Below are 15772 nucleotides of genomic sequence, written 5' to 3'. Positions count from 1 at the left end.
GTAATACTCTTCAGAGAGGAAATAATAACATTCCTGAATGTTAAGAATTCAGATTTTCCAAAAGGGTATTTATTTTAAAATTAAACATATCACCCACAATCCGTTTGAAATATAATGCCTGTTTACTTGGTTTTATCAAAGTGTTTTGTATAGAGCAGTAGAACGAATTCGGAAACCTGGGTTGTCTCCCTTGAGCCCAGGACAAACCAGCGGCCTGCAGGGGCCTCCTTCTCACGTGCAAATGAAGGTTTTCCTATGGAAGCTCCCTTTTGGCTCTAACATTATTATTGTCTATGGTTCTGCATTTTTTCTTCTCTTCATAGTTATTGAGTATCTGTGGAGCATCTGTTATGCACCTCAAGGCTAGCAAGGGTCTGGGGACAAGGCGAATGAACCCACAGCCCCACTTTCCTGGTGAGTATGGGTGTGTGCAACCCAGATACTATAGATAAACATTTTATTTCCTGTACTGTATTCTATGACATGTATGTGGATATATGAGTATATACACAGAGTATGTACAAGTGTACTTAGCTGTCTCATTTAATTTTAATTCCAGTTTATGCTCCTCATTCATCCTTCCCCGCCCCCCATTCTAAAAAAAGAAACGAAAATACCCTGAGAGAAAACTCTTATGTGACCTCTTGGCTAACCTTAGGATCTTGACCCAAAATTGATCCTAATAAGAGAGATCATCAAGGTTTATTACATTGTGAAACACATGCTAGATCTTAGTTCTGATGTCACACGTTTTGCTATCACCTGTAAGGTATGGATGAGTACAGAATGATTGGGATGATACCTACAAAGTATTCGGATGTTTAAAAACCATGATAACCATAGTTCCCATTATACGTGGGAAAGATATATTGTCAGATAACATGAAATTTTTTAAAGAATAAAACAGACTTCTCGAAGTCTTCAAAATGATAAAAAATGATTGTTTATATTTATTTCTGATAGGATCCCAGAAAGTACTGATTGCTAACAGTTGTGTTTCCAAGACAGGCGCTCCTGTCCGTGCAGGTCTTTGCACTGCCTCAACCGGTTCCTGTGTCTGGTTTTCACTGGTCGCTGAAGAAGGTAAACTAACGGTCCTTCTGTTAATCTTGACCAAATATCTGGGAATAGTAAATTTCCCAATGCTTTTGACCAAGCTTCACATTTTATTTGGCAGTTATATTTCCCCCCACTCCCACTCCATTGATCCATTAAATTCTGGATCAATGTAGGTCAATATGAGCTCTTGATAATTTATTTCATGGTAGGATTGTCTCTAATATGGAACATGGAACTACAGTTCAAATTCTACCTCTATCTCTAGTGTCTTTATTAGATTTAAAAAGCTGCGCATACCTCCGACATTGTTCTTGTAGGTGTTGTATAATTCTTTTACTCTTCTGTAACGAAAAGCCAACTTCCTCATCCAGTCAACCCCTCCTCTTACACCTGTTGGCAAACAAAGGTTTGCACTACTTGCAGCTGCATGGAAGCCATCAGTTGCAAAACTGTAGGTACTGCAACACCCAAAATATATTAAAAAGAGATAAAAGAAATAATTACATGTGCAAAACTCCATAGTTGAATTTCTGTAGGAAATAGCATACTAAAAGGCATGACTTACCTTAAGTCTTGCCCATTATCATCAGAGGAAACATCATCTATATGAACTTGATCACACTCCTGTTAAAAACATGAGAAAAGTTATTTGTTTTTCAAATGACACTTGGCACCATGTTTGAAGGTTTTGCCGACTTTCCATTTTTATCAGGCTACGGCCAGCAGAGGGCAGCATTTGCCCATGTATGCCATCATCTCCTGCTGAGAAAGGTCACCATTTCTAGTCTGTAAAACCTAAACCCAGAAGAGTGTCATAAAAAGGGGCCTGAAAACATATGGCATGTGGGTTTCTTTAGAGCAATTTGAAAAATAATTTTAGTCTTAAGATTATTGATATATTCTCTTTTAAATCTTTATAATAATCACTGGTGTACTCTTTCAGCCATGTCTCCATTTCTGTTGTGCTACTGAAGTACTAAAGCAAAGCTAATCTGAGGATGCATGGAATTGTTTGGTCTGAGCACCTCAGGTGGTTACTATTATTTATTATTTGCTGAGGGGCTTGATGATTATAGTGCTCTGTGAGATTTCTATGACTTCCTGCATTGCGCTGGGCCAGAGATACCACGAAAGAACCATATTGGTGTTATTTTAAGTCCTGGTCTTTTAACACAGGGAAAAAAAAAAGAGTTACTAACCACAGAAACCGATGTTGCCCAAGTTTTAAACTCTTTAAACTAAAAAAAAAAAAAATGCTTAAACATAAAGGGAAATAATTAGGATTTACCACACCCAATGTGCTATAAACTTTAGGTGTGGATACTCAACAATGGGCCTGCATTTAAATCACAGTGTGTTCAGAACAAACGGCAACTTTTCTGTGTAAGAACTCAGTTCTTCTTTATTGTTCTTCTTTAGTATTGTACATGACCTAAGGTCTGGCTAAAGCATTTAATATACCTAGTACTTATCAACCTTGGATTAAATATAATTTAACCTTTTGGGTTACTTCTTTCTCCCTCAAATTATTTCAGTCATTCTCTCAGATTCTGACTATATGCATAGTGCTTACCATTCAAAACCAATTTAAAAAAGTATAAACTTTGAAAATAGGATGCCATCCGAAAGAGAAAAGCCTTTCCATCTACTATTTATACTCATTATAGGACTTCAAAATATCTGGTAGTGAGATATTTAATATCTCATTTCCAGCTTTTCACACCAGCTTCTTTTCAAATATAAAAACCTTAATGACTAGTTCAATCAGTACAATTTTAGTACATAGGTTGAAAATACAGGTAAATTAATTTTAAATGTTCATATGATTTACAAAAATTATGGGTTTGGTACATTTTAAATAAATCTCCGCCTATGTTTACAGGTAGGAAAGGGCCCAGGAAAGCTAACGCGACTGCAAGCTCCTTGAGGGGGGGTTTGGGTCACCCGGTTACACACCCCCAACTTGAGGTGCCATCTGTCACGGAGTAATCACTCAACAATTCTTTGTTGAATAAATGGCAGAAGTCTAGACAAATTATAGTCCTTGACAGAATGTCCACAGTCATTTAAATTTTCTAACACAAAGCTATGGTGATAGAAAACAATATCCTATATGGTAAGAACTCTAAGAAGATATTTATATCAAGAGTGGAGGGGAGGGGCAGAGAACGGGTAAGAAGTCCGAGCCCCAGGAGTCTGGGCAGGACGGGCATTGTGAAAGCTTCCTCCCCGTTTTGTAAAGTACAGCCCAAACTTTAGCCAAAGGAGGCACTAATGCTTCCAGAAACGTCTCAGGGAATGGGACGGCAAGCAGCAGGAGTAGCTGTTGGGGCTCTAAAGGAAAGAGTGAAAAGATTTAGCTAGTTAGCATGAAAGTTGGAAATAAATTTCTTCTCCCAAAATATGGAGGCAGCAAAGTCATTCTAGATGACAAGGATTATTTCTTACTTAGAGATGGTGACATTCTCAGTGAGCATGAAGACTGAATTAAATCCCCACTGAAATGGCAGTACGTGAAGCTGCTCATTTCTACCTGAGGTCTAAAAGCTTTCATCATGCAAATAATTTCCATGGCTGTCTCTCTTTTAAACGAACTAATAATATCCAAAAAAAGTTTGGAGGAAATTTTTATGACTTACCCTGGTAATTAGATGTTATTTCTATATTTAATATCCTCTCATCCTAATTTTTAGAGAAATTCTTCTGACATTTCAAGTATTAACTCACATGATTAATTTATATGTTTTGCCCCAAAACTTATTTTTTTACTCCTGAGGACATCAGTATATCAAACTTATTGGACCATGAGCTTCATATTTGAAGTTATGTTTGAGGCTTTTCCAAATGGAACTTCTCTTTAAATTTATGCCTAGTTAGCTATGCTTGTTGATTCTGGACTCTTGCCCGAGAATTACAGTCCAGTGAAAGAAACCTGAACTTCAATCACTTACATTTTTTAGAAAAATCTAAATAATTGTTCTTCAATTAGTTTTCACTCAGAGGAACTTTGCAGGAATCATTTTGACCAAAACCTGAAATCCTAAAAACAGTGCAATGCTTTGGCTTTAGCAAACTTCAGTATAAGAACGCAAACATTTGTCTGATTCTGGTACTAATCTTAAATTTTTTAATTCTATTTTATAAGGTGACCACAAAGTTGTCACCGATCTTTATCAATTATAATCCACAGCAGTCTTCTCTCACTTTTGTGAGCCAGAGCTCCCCGGTGCCTCCTCTTTCTGGAAGTTATTTTAACTGAAAAAACATTTTATTTAAACAGAGCACTCTCTTCCTGAGGGGAGCAGGGCGAGCATTTGCCTTCCCTGCAGTTGGGCAGGATGTAGTCAAGTGTCTATTAGGGGGATTTACATTTGTATCTTCTGAGGAATTATGCGAAAGCAGCTGCTACTACATATGTTGCAGTATCTATTGAAGGATTTGAGGCTCAAATTAGATTTTTAGGTTAGGAAAAGAAACCTTGAGAGATTAAATACACAAGGAAAAAAATCATAATAGGCTAACGATGGAGTTACTCTCTTGAGGAATTCTCCTCTTTGTCAGAAGCAAAAATAGCTTCCTATCAGCTATGAAGCCTGTGACACTCTTTGCTTAGAAGAGGTTTACTGAAATAAAACTTGGGTGAAAGTAAAGTTGCCCTTTCGAGTCAGATGCAGAAGGATAGTGGATATGTATGCAATGGTATTGAATGATCTTGAGAGCTATTGTTTAGGTTTTGTTTGTTTTAGTATTTATCTCACTTTAAGTCAGTAATAAGCTTTTGAATCTCCTTGCGCACTTCATTTGAATGGGCAGGCGTGCGTGTGGCATGTGTGTGTATGTGCCTATATGAGAAGTCAATTTATATGCAAGAGGCCCAATCATTTTTTTATTAAGTACAGTAATGTTGAATACTAAGTTTTAGTGTTTGAATCAAATAAAATTTTTATCACATAACTAAAACATAACTAAAAAGCTATAATCAAAGAAAGAAAGTCAATACCAGTATGTTCTCAGTTGATATTTTTACCAAAGATCTTGCCAGGTATTTTAACATATATTTTGTATAGTATTTAACCCCAAATTAAAATGCTTAAAACACCATAGCTCAGCACATGTTTCTGATATGCAAATATTCACGTCAAACTTAATGAAGGTATCTGCAAATTCATTATATGCTACTTTCACTTTCTCACTTTAGCATTGTGTTAAAAGTTGGGTGGCAAATTTATTCCATCTGTCTTCCAATGTGCCAGTAAAATAGCTAATGGGTAATTTATTCCATTTATTTCTAGTAAAAAATAATTAATAAAATGAAATAAAAACTATAAAATTTGGATAAAGCCCATAAAACTTCCCTTTTTTTGTCTTTTACAGGTTTGAAAGGACTAATAATCTTAGAATTCTCTTTAGAATGAGGCTAATCCATTTTAACCAACAGAAAAACCACCCTAAGAAGTTATCACTCTATATAAAAAATTCAAGTTTCAAAAAAGGTTAAAATGTGTTTCCTATTATCATGTGTGTGTGTGTGTGTGTGTGTATATATATATATATATATATATATATATATATATATATAAAAATCATTCTGTACACTAGACAGGGATCAGTAGCACGATTACTTTAAATCAGGTTTTAGAGAGGTGATTATTATTTCTTACTATGAAACTGGAACAGTTGCCTAGAAATACTAATCTTTCATATGTCCATTAAAGAAAAAAATAAAACCTCTTTAAACAGACAGTGATTTTATTACTGGTAAAAATAGTGACTCACTGAACAGAAAAGGACAAAATGCTATTACACAGGTTGCCAGCACACACATTTACAGGGTATACTGAACAACACAAGTTTTGCTCTTACGTCTCAGCTGTAACTAGAATTGGATTTAACGCCTTGTCAATTAAAAAAAACCTCATTGAATACTAACTTGGCTTTTCTTTCTCAGGTGCTTCTGTGAATTTCGGCATGGATGCAGGCAGCAGTAAGACAAGACTCAGGGTTTCAAATCCCAGCTCTTCCACTTAGCTAACAGGTAACCTTACATTTACGCTTGTGAACCCAACAGTTCTGCTGCTACAAAATAATGTGGTGAACATATTAATTTCAAAAGGTTGTTAATTAATGGAGAGTCCAATATAAAATGTTGAACATAAGGTGAGAGTTCAGTATTAAAAATCTCTCTCTTCATTCATAATATTATAGATAAACACTTTTATTCCACTGTGCAACCATGAGATAAAAATAAATGATAAATATGACACTTTAAGAGAGAAAGAGAAATCTCTTTCAGCATAGTGGTGCTTGACTGGCAAGTACTCTTGCCTAGCTCCCAAGCTACTCCGTTATTTCAAATTTAATTGTCTGAATGCCTAATGAGTTTGATCATTAGCACACTGACTGTATACTTTATTACAGTACCTATTAAGCTATGCTGATGCTTTTTTTCGTGGGTCCTTTCATTTTGTAGCTTTACTTTCTCTCCACTTCAGGTTGGAAGTGGAAAGAAAAGTTAGGGAAAAAAAAAAAAAGAAAACAAATGCAGTCAAACCAGTCAGCGGTGTGATGTAAATAGCTGCACCACAGTTTAATCTAAAAGGGGAGGAAATGAGGAATGATCCTGTTTTCTAATATTAGGTGTCAGGTTATCTGCAAAATGTAGTGACCCGTGTTAGCACCCTGACTAGTATTTGTGAGTACTGTCCAGTTATTAACCTAAAGGGTATCCTGGTTTGTATCCTGGAAAAGCTGATGCTAATTCCAAAGGTGCAGATGGGCGGTGGCTGAGACGTCAGAAGGGCGAGGAGCAGCGGAGGGGCGTGCACGGTATGGTCGGCAGAGCACACCTTCTAAGACATTGTTCTAATTATGTGCCAGTACATGTATATAATTCATTATCTAAATTTAGCTTTTGTTTATATTTGCAGGTGCAATGTTTTCCCTTCACAGGAGCTTTACTATTCTCTTACGCTGAATTTCTACCTTTCAGTTTTCTTGAGGTTATCTGGTTTTACAGAAATCATTTAAGACTTTTATTAGCTGGATACAACTATTCTTACCCTTTAAAATTCTTACCTCTAAATCATTAAAAAATAAATGTGTATCAGCAAGATTAAAAATCATTTCCTCCATGCGGAGTCCAAGGGTTACAGCCATGGGGGGATCCTGAAGAAAACAAAAGCACACACAATGAGGGGAAATTTCAGTAAATACAGTTATTATTAAAAATATTTTAAATAATAAAAGGACCCAGGGACATGGACGACAGTGTGGTGATTGCTAGGGGGAGGAGGTATAAGGAGACTAAATGCTAATGGAAAAAATACAATAAAAGTTAAATAAAAAATATTTTCAGTGCATATTGTTGTGGGGATGGGGAGATGTATGGTTTTTACCCAAGACTCAAAAGGTTTCCCAGCTATCTAAAAAGCTGTCTTTCCAAAGGGTTTATCTAGAACATAATAAATATAGAGATGCATCTGTGAATTTATAGGAATTTTATACACACATAAAGATGGCCCAGTGCACATTTTCACAAGAAGCTACGGGTTCACGAGAAGAGGAGGAGGAAAACAAACTAGTTCACAGGATCCCATTTACATGTACTCCACGGAAAGTCCTCTGGAGAAACATATTGGATGGAATGCTGAAGAACGAAACAGACATCTTAAAAAGATGAAAAGACGTCCTTTTAAGAACCATGACAAGAAGTAGGACTGGGAGATAAGCAGGTCTATTGGATGTTTGCAGGACTTGAGCAAACAATGACATCTGGAACTGGGATGGGAGGAGCGGGCAGCGCATGGTGAAACTGCCACTTAGTTATGATCGACAGGCGATACTGACCTGCATAAATGTACAGTTTGGTCTAACCTGCATTTGATTAAGGATGAAGAGAGAGGGTTCACGGATAACGAAAGGAAAGGAACACTATGAATTACGTAAATGTAATCTAAGTAGAAAATATACGCATTTAAAAGTTTAATGAAAGTAAGGGGATTAGCAAGGAGTCAAAGATATTTGTTTTTGTTTTTGTTTTTTTTTTGTTTCTAGAAACAAAAATAATATACAGCAGCATGAGGATAAGAATTAAGTCCAGAGTTGGTACTTTACCATGACTGACTACAGTTGAAAACCTGGCAACAAGAGGTAGAAGACTTTCTAAAGTGAGGAGAGTTCAGAGATTGGGCAAGGGAAGTAACTCACGCTCAAACATTGTGTTTAGAATGATCAGTGCTGGAATGATCTCTAAAGACAACTATTATGGGTGTGACCCTGAAGATACAGAAAATAGAAAACCCAGAAGGAACAAATCCTTGGAATTTGAGGCCAGAATGTACCTAATGTTAGCATGGAGAATATGGTTTTGAATAAAGCTGACAATTCTAGAAGGAGACTATTGGTTTTGGCTGAGAGGTTATTTTGGAAGACCCCAGAAGGTGATTTGGGTTGAGTGACTGGGCCAGGAGTCAGATTGTAAGGATTTAAGGGGAGAGTACCAAACTTGTATTTTCAATGTTCTAATAAATGGCATTTCAAGAAATACATTCCAACTCGGAAAATGTAATGCTTACTTGACATTAATTTATGATAAGAACATGCAACTCAGGTCAGTCCCAGCAGTATTCATATCCACCCCCAAGCTTATTCCCCTTAGCAAGCAGAGGCCCCTCCTCATTCTACATCTATCCTGCAACAACCAAGTTTCTTCCTGTGCTTCCTTCCATAAGGCTTTCAGGGGGATACTGTAGAGTGTAAACATATTTAAAGTGAGTGTCACCTCATATTCTGTAGTGACTCAAACCTAGAGAACAGGAATTGAGTGCTAAGCTAAGAAAAGAAAGAGGTCACGGAGGTGCATTGAGCAAAACTAAGACTTGATATGGGAAAGGACAATAATTAATATGTTAGGTGTCAACATAATTTTCTAATTGTTTACATCTCTCTTTCCTCAGAGACTTCTGTGGATTTCATCGCTTGAGATTCTGCCCTCTCAAAAACAGATGTTCACTGTTCACATACTTGATGGTATCCTGGTCTCACGTCCTCTAGTAAAGAGGACTCTACTTTGACTGCACTGCTTGGATCATGTGTCTTCCAGTGGCAGGCTCATTGGGGGCAACATATCCAAAGATCAAACCAATTCCATTTTATCCGACACATAGTCACTCCAGAACAAGAACAAAAATGTGAAGCATCCATTTTGTCTCAAGAACTTGCCGAATTCAGAGGGAGCTCTTGTTCTATCTCCAAGTATAAACATCTTCTTTTTATTATTTCTTTCTGTTGCTCATATTTTTATTGGTGTTATTGACAGAAAAATCTTTAAAGGTTGAATAGAATTTTTTAAATTTCCATTTGTCTTTTTTTTCCTGTAAAATAATCCCTCTTTATCTCTCTTTGAGGGTGGGGGTTGAGAACATAGAAAGCTTATAGGTATTCTGTCTAGTCATGAGCAAAATGTCTACAAAAATATGAGGAAAAATCAAATGTAATTATAGCATGAAAACATATAATTCCATTAGTGACGCTCTATGCTTTTGAGGAATGTTCACTGATGCAAGACAATACAACCGAGCTCCACGCCACTCCGTATGTTTCTGATGATTGCTGCCCTCCAGATATGTACTTCAGATGGGGGTTCAGAATGTCTTATTTAAAACGTTTTCCTTCTCGAGACTACGTTGGTTAAATACATATCCTAGGATTTGCCAGTTTCTCTTTTTCAAGTTTTAAATAAAATTATTGACTGTCTTACATTCATGCCTCACATTCTTTGCATTTACAGATCAGATTTGTGGGGATGGAAGAAAACATACTGTTCCTCTTTGATTGTTACTTTCATCAATTCCATGCTTCTGAAGTACATCACTTTCTATGTTACCCAATCAGTGATAGGAAAATCCATGAAAAATGCATTTCGTGCACCTGATAAGCATGCAAACAAAGATAATTTTTAGAAAACCGACAAGAATTCTCTAACAAGCAAGCACAGCGCATGGTATGATGAAACTGCATTTGAGCACCACACTGGAATGCAGGCCCGTGGCAGTGGAAGGGGCTGTGCGTTTGTTTTTCAAGCTATGGCGATTCCACATCACACACTCTCCTAGAGCGAGGACTCCGTGAGCGCTTTGGCAAAATGTCATTTGTGAACTGGGAAAGTTTAGGTTTGAGGTTTGCTGGAGTGTGAACTAGCTGTATTTAAGGCTTCCAAAGAGCAAGGCTTATTGAAAGGGAGGTGTTTCGTCTGCCATGCCAAAGGCTTGGCACAGGCCAGCTGGGGATAGTCATGCTGCAAGCCAAGGAAAACCATGCCTGCGCGAGGTGGTGATCTAGTTCCTACGAGAATGCCTAGTGAGGGTTTGCTTTCAAATATCTGATTTTACTTTCTCCCCCACCCCCATCTTACTAAGTCATTGGGACAGCTGATTTTAAGTGAGCAGATGGCAGTACCACAGTTTTCCAGCTAAGGACCCACAAATGTAAGAGTCCAATCAGATGGCCAGGAATTTGGTGGGAATGGCTTCAGCAAGGTCTCTGCAGTGCTGGGCTCCCTCTGCCTGGCCAGACTACTGCGAAGGAGCTGCAGGCGCCCTCAGTTCCATGGCTTTAGCAGGCATTTGAGAGTTAAATGTACTTCTGGCTTGAACCCAAGTTTTATACAGAGATGTTTGCTCATTTTCATTAGATGTTTGTAGAATTATGGGCACCTTATGAATCAAGAAGTACTGCCTTTTTGTTTTCAGTTTACCTGTAGGGAGTGTTGAGTTTAGGGCCTGAAATAAAGTGATAGTGAAAACTTGGACAGAGGAAAAAAGTGGGATAATAAAGGCACCAATAAGGTTTTGTGCAAGCTCTGATGCATATTTTACATATATAACAGTTCCAATAGATCCAAAGTGTCTACAGCAGAGTTTAATATGGGGCAACCTGAACTCCTGCCAACTTACTCTGTGCACTGCTCTATTAAAATACTGAAACTACTCCCAAGACATTTGGGGAGTGTGTATGTGTGTGTGTGTGTGTGCATGTGTGCGCACGTGTGTGTGTGTGTGTGTGTGTGTGTATGTGTGTGAGGGAGAGAGAAGAAAGATGAAAAAAATGAATAAATCTTGGCTTTTAAATGTGAGATTCTAAGCTGGATGTTACCAGCATACAACCAAGTCAGGTTCAAGTACGGCACTTCTCTATATCTAAATACTAACGCCTATTAGCCATGTTAGCACAGAGCATAAATTGGAGCCAGACTGTCTGTCTATGGGCCTCTGCCCTGAACTGGGCCATCAGCTGGAATTCCTCCCTTAGGGACACAATATAAAAATATCTCAGAGAGAAAGCAATTGTGTGTGTGTGTGTGTGTGTGTGTGTGTGTGTGTGTGTGTGTGGAACTGAAGTCCTTGGAACAGTTACTCCTTTGGGACCTGAAGCACATGTAGACTTGCACACACAGACTCAGAGATATGCTAGTTCATTACAGACGAAGGAAGACAAACTTGCTCCATGAACCAAGGTGGACATAGTGAGGGGGTTTGTTAGGGGATAAACTCTTTTAATCAGTGACAGGAGATGAAGCTCAGTCATGAATCAGAAGGGTAATTGAACAGTGGAGAAGTTTGTCTATGATGGCTAGGCAGTGGGTGTCAGGGCTCTCAGGAGGAACTGGAGAATGGTTTTAGGAACATCCATTACTTAGCATATATTTACTGAGTGTCTGCTATGTATCAGAAGTATTCAAATTCTGGGCCAAGAGCAGAGAATCAAATAAGCAAGTTCTCTGCCCTTAAGAGGTTTATATTATCACTGGTTGAGCTACCTGATAAATATACAAATGAATAAAAACAGCAAATATATAGTATTCCAGGTGGTGAAAAAATATCAGAGTTGGCAGATACAGAAGGCTATCGGCATGGGTAGGTCATGGCTTGTTTAAAGAAAAGTACAGGGAAGACCTTTCTGCAGGGATGATAGCTGAAGAGACTTGAAAAAGGCAAGGGGACTGGCCGTGCGCTGACAGCGGTGGCAGGGAATGTATGCGGAAGGAAAATGGGCCTAGTGAGTGTGGGACAGTGAGGGGCAGAGTGACCCAGGTCAGGGGGGTAAAGTGAGGCAAGTATTAAAAAGGAGAGAGGGTACTCAGCTGGGCCAAAGGCAAGTGAGGGCCCAGTAAGGTAAACCACGCATTTGGCGAAGGAAGGTCATTCCTTAGACTTGAGAGTCACTTGACTTGAAAACTAAGGAAGAACAGAGAGAGAGGGCAGAATCTGGAAAATAGGCTCCAGAGGATTTCCTGGTGATGCGACTACTACAGCATAGCCTAGGGGGACAGGAATAATCCCAAAGGATGGGAAACGGGGGGCTCGGGAGTGAAAGAGGTCATTTCAGGAGTAGATTCCTTGAGCAACTGAGAGGGTCTGGTCCTAGGGTAGGAGTAAAGGTATAAAGATAAGGCAGGGGGTATAGTTAGGATGTGATGAAGAAGTAACTATTTCAGTTGCCTTTTTTTTTTTTTGTGAAGGAGGACTTTCGTGCAGAATTGAGAGGGGGCTTTGAAAGTCTGAGGGGAGTGAAGGTTGAAATAGTCAGCAGGAAGCATCAGTTAACCCAGAAGTTCTGGGGCCCACTTGAGCTGTGTGGGCACACTCAGCTGTGGAGGGCCAGTGGGAAGCACAACTGTGAAAACTCACTGCAAAAATTGTTGGGGCTTTCACATTTTGCATTCGTGATTTTATATGTCCCACAATGACTCTCCAGACACCCTCTACTTCTCTAAACATTGAGCTCCATGAATATCTTACATTGTGAGATAAAACAACAAATACAAAGAGACACAAAAATCTTTAGAAAACAGCCAGTTTCCCTAACATTCAAATTTCCTCGAAGCCAAAAAAAATAGGTTACATTTATTCAATGTTTACTATGTGGTAGGGAATGTTCTGAGTTTTAACGCATGAACTCATTTAACCCTCCTAATCACATTAGTTCTTTTATTCTTCTTCTCATTTTACAAAAAGATAACTGGGCCTCACAAGGATGGAATAAGCTACCCAAAGGCACAAGGGTAGTAAGACAGATGGAGCCAGATTTTGAACTCAGGTCCACTCTCCCTCCAAAGCCAGAAAGCTCTAACCATCGTGCCCAGAGAGACAGTGACATGGATGGTGTCAACTGTGCCAACCCATCATGGTTCCGACACTTGGTCAGTTCTAATCACTCCCTAATTCACATTGCTTTTCCTCGGTTTACATGCGTATAAGTCAGTATTTATCTTCATGACTATCTTATAATTTAAAATCTAGCTGGTGCTTTCAGAAGTCTTTCTATATAACAGTGTATAGATTGTTTAATATAAAAGTAACCAATTGATTCATCCTGAGAAATAGATTTCCACAGTGTTGCTTCTGTATAAGATGTCTAAAATGAGTAAGCAGTGTTGGGAACGCAAATTTTAATTTGACTGTATGAGGCCACTGTTCAGTTTTCGTCCAGGTTTTTCTCTGACTTGGACTACTTCCTTTGCATCCTCACTATGGAGTAACTTCAGAAAATCATGTCTTCATAGTACATGACACAATGCTCCAAAAGAAATCAAATCCCTAAAGCACAGCTTATTTGTCTTCACAGCAGTTATTGCTCTCTGAAACGATTTCATTTGCTTGTAAGCTCCATGAGAGCAGGAAGTGAGTCTGCCTTGTGTTAAGTAAATATTTCTTAGATGAATGCAGTCTATCTGTAGAGCCCTAGTTTGACCATTTTAATATATACTTTGCGGTGAAGTTCCAGTTTCTCAGTGTTGACTCTGACCCCTTCGAGTGATGCCTGGGTGGCATGTGATCCCCAGCTTTACAAGATGAGTCTGATATAACATCCCTTACTTAGTTATTTCTTAATATGCCAAGATATTAATGTCTTAATAGCTAAAAGACAATGCCAATTTCCTTACTGATATCAAGAAAAATGTCAAAGATCAAAAGACTTTTAGAAAAATTCAAATAACAATTCCATAAATAAAGTCATCCAAGTTGTTTTTTATGGAATTCAATAAGGGTATTTTCATTTTGATGTGAAAATATGAGCCTAAGAACATTTTCACTTTTCTTAGATTGCCCTGAGTAAAGTATTATTCAACATGGTCAATTCTGTGGATGAAAACAGGCTTCTATGGAACGTAGCCTCACAGAGTGATCTGATCATCAGTTCCTCAGTGAGCAGGTAGGTCATAGTGGCCATGTCCCAGGCCCAGAACTTCTTTACCAAAAGGCTTACCCTTGCCTTAGTAAGCCCTGGCCGATGCTTGTGTGCATCTAGGTTAACACACCTTTGAAATGTCCTCTTTCAAATCCCTCTCTCTAAGGTGGACCGCCCTCAAGAGAGCACATAACCTTAACTAACCTGTAACCCAGCCCCTCCCTTGTTGTCTCTCTCCTTCATGCATTCTTCCTTACGGCCCCCTCCTTCATCTCAAATGCATAAAAGAAACTGTAAACTGTTATTCTCTGGAGCACTTGATATCTTGCTCCCTGGCAACGGTCATCAGTCTGGCTCAAATAAACTCTTACAAAAATTCTCTACAGGTTTGGACATACCTTAAGTTGAAAGTTCTAATAGGCCCCCCTGGAGGAGCAGAGAATTGTTTAAAGGACAAGGACTTGTTATGATACTGATACGGTTTCCAAAATACATACCAGCCTTTTATCATTTTGTGACCTTGGTCAAGTTGCTTAAACCCTTAAAATCTGGGCTTCCTCATTCATAGAATTTAGATCGCCATAAGTCACAGCACAGTAATTACGAGAACTAAATGGGGAAACATATGTGAAAGTGACTAAAAACAGTTACACTTTTTTTGAGTGTTAATTCACACCAAGGGTTCTGCTAAGCCCTTTACACATGTTTTCTCTTTAACTCCTTTAAAAAAAAATATTTTATTTATTTTTAGAGAGAGGTGAATGGAAGGAGAGAGGGCGAGAAACATCAATGTGTGGTTGCCTCTCAAGTGCCCCCTACTGGCAACCTGGCCTGCAACCCAGGTATATGCCCTCACTGGGAATCGAACCACCAACCCTTTGGTTCACAGGCTAGCACTCAATCCACTAAGCCACACCAGCCAGGGCTCTTTAACTCTTATTCACTATAGACAGTACTGTTTTCAGTTTACAGAAACTGAGACTGAAGGATTAAGTAGTTTGCTGAATGTCAGAAAGTTGTATGCATCAGCACTGGGTTTGCAAAGTTAGGCTTATCCCAAAGGCTCAAAGACTCAAAGGCTCTCTTTCTTAACCACCATCCCTATTGCTTATGAAATGCCAAACACAGGGTCTGTCACGTGGTAGGTGTTCTCTATATGTAAGTTTATTTTCCTCAAGCCTTCCAGTAGTGACCCTGATTGTTTCCCTATTCCATACCCTCAGGAGGAACTGCTATCTGTCTCCCACACTTTATTTCACCAAACATTTCTTAAGTTTTACCTGTTGATGTGAGCATATGCCGATTGTCTGAGAGAAGAGAATTAGAATTATTCCAACTTAATGAACTCATATAACTGTCTACACAACACCTCACTAATTGTCCTTTCTCCTTTTTAGGAAAAGTCACTTATTGTGTCCATAGTAGATGAACTGTGTATATATACTGTGTGATGTGCTGTAGCAGAAACAATACTATAGCTTTGGGGTCAAATAGTCCAAAGACCCAGGACTCATCTCTGCCACTG

At 38.6% G+C, this 15772-nt stretch overlaps 1 protein-coding gene across 6 annotated transcripts in view; it reads right to left on the bottom strand.

Annotated features, from left to right (window-relative positions):
* Window positions 1–15772, bottom strand: part of EYA4 (EYA transcriptional coactivator and phosphatase 4) — a 253569-nt gene that overhangs the window by 13822 nt on the left and 223975 nt on the right. For all 6 annotated transcript variants that reach the window (XM_054569991.1, XM_054569990.1, XM_054569992.1 and 3 more), the window contains 3 exons: window positions 7135–7224; window positions 1625–1683; window positions 1357–1517 (listed from right to left, as the gene is read on the bottom strand). In XM_054569991.1, coding sequence (XP_054425966.1) covers window positions 1357–1517; window positions 1625–1683; window positions 7135–7224 — 310 coding nt within the window. The remainder of the gene's footprint in view (window positions 1–1356; window positions 1518–1624; window positions 1684–7134; window positions 7225–15772) is intronic.

This window comes from Pteronotus mesoamericanus, unplaced genomic scaffold (assembly GCF_021234165.1).
Source record: "Pteronotus mesoamericanus isolate MK-2021 breed Mesoamerican mustached bat unplaced genomic scaffold, CSHL_Meso_final contig_20, whole genome shotgun sequence".
NCBI classification, from domain to species: Eukaryota; Metazoa; Chordata; class Mammalia; order Chiroptera; family Mormoopidae; genus Pteronotus; species Pteronotus mesoamericanus.
This window is presented reverse-complemented; position numbering and strand designations above follow the sequence as displayed.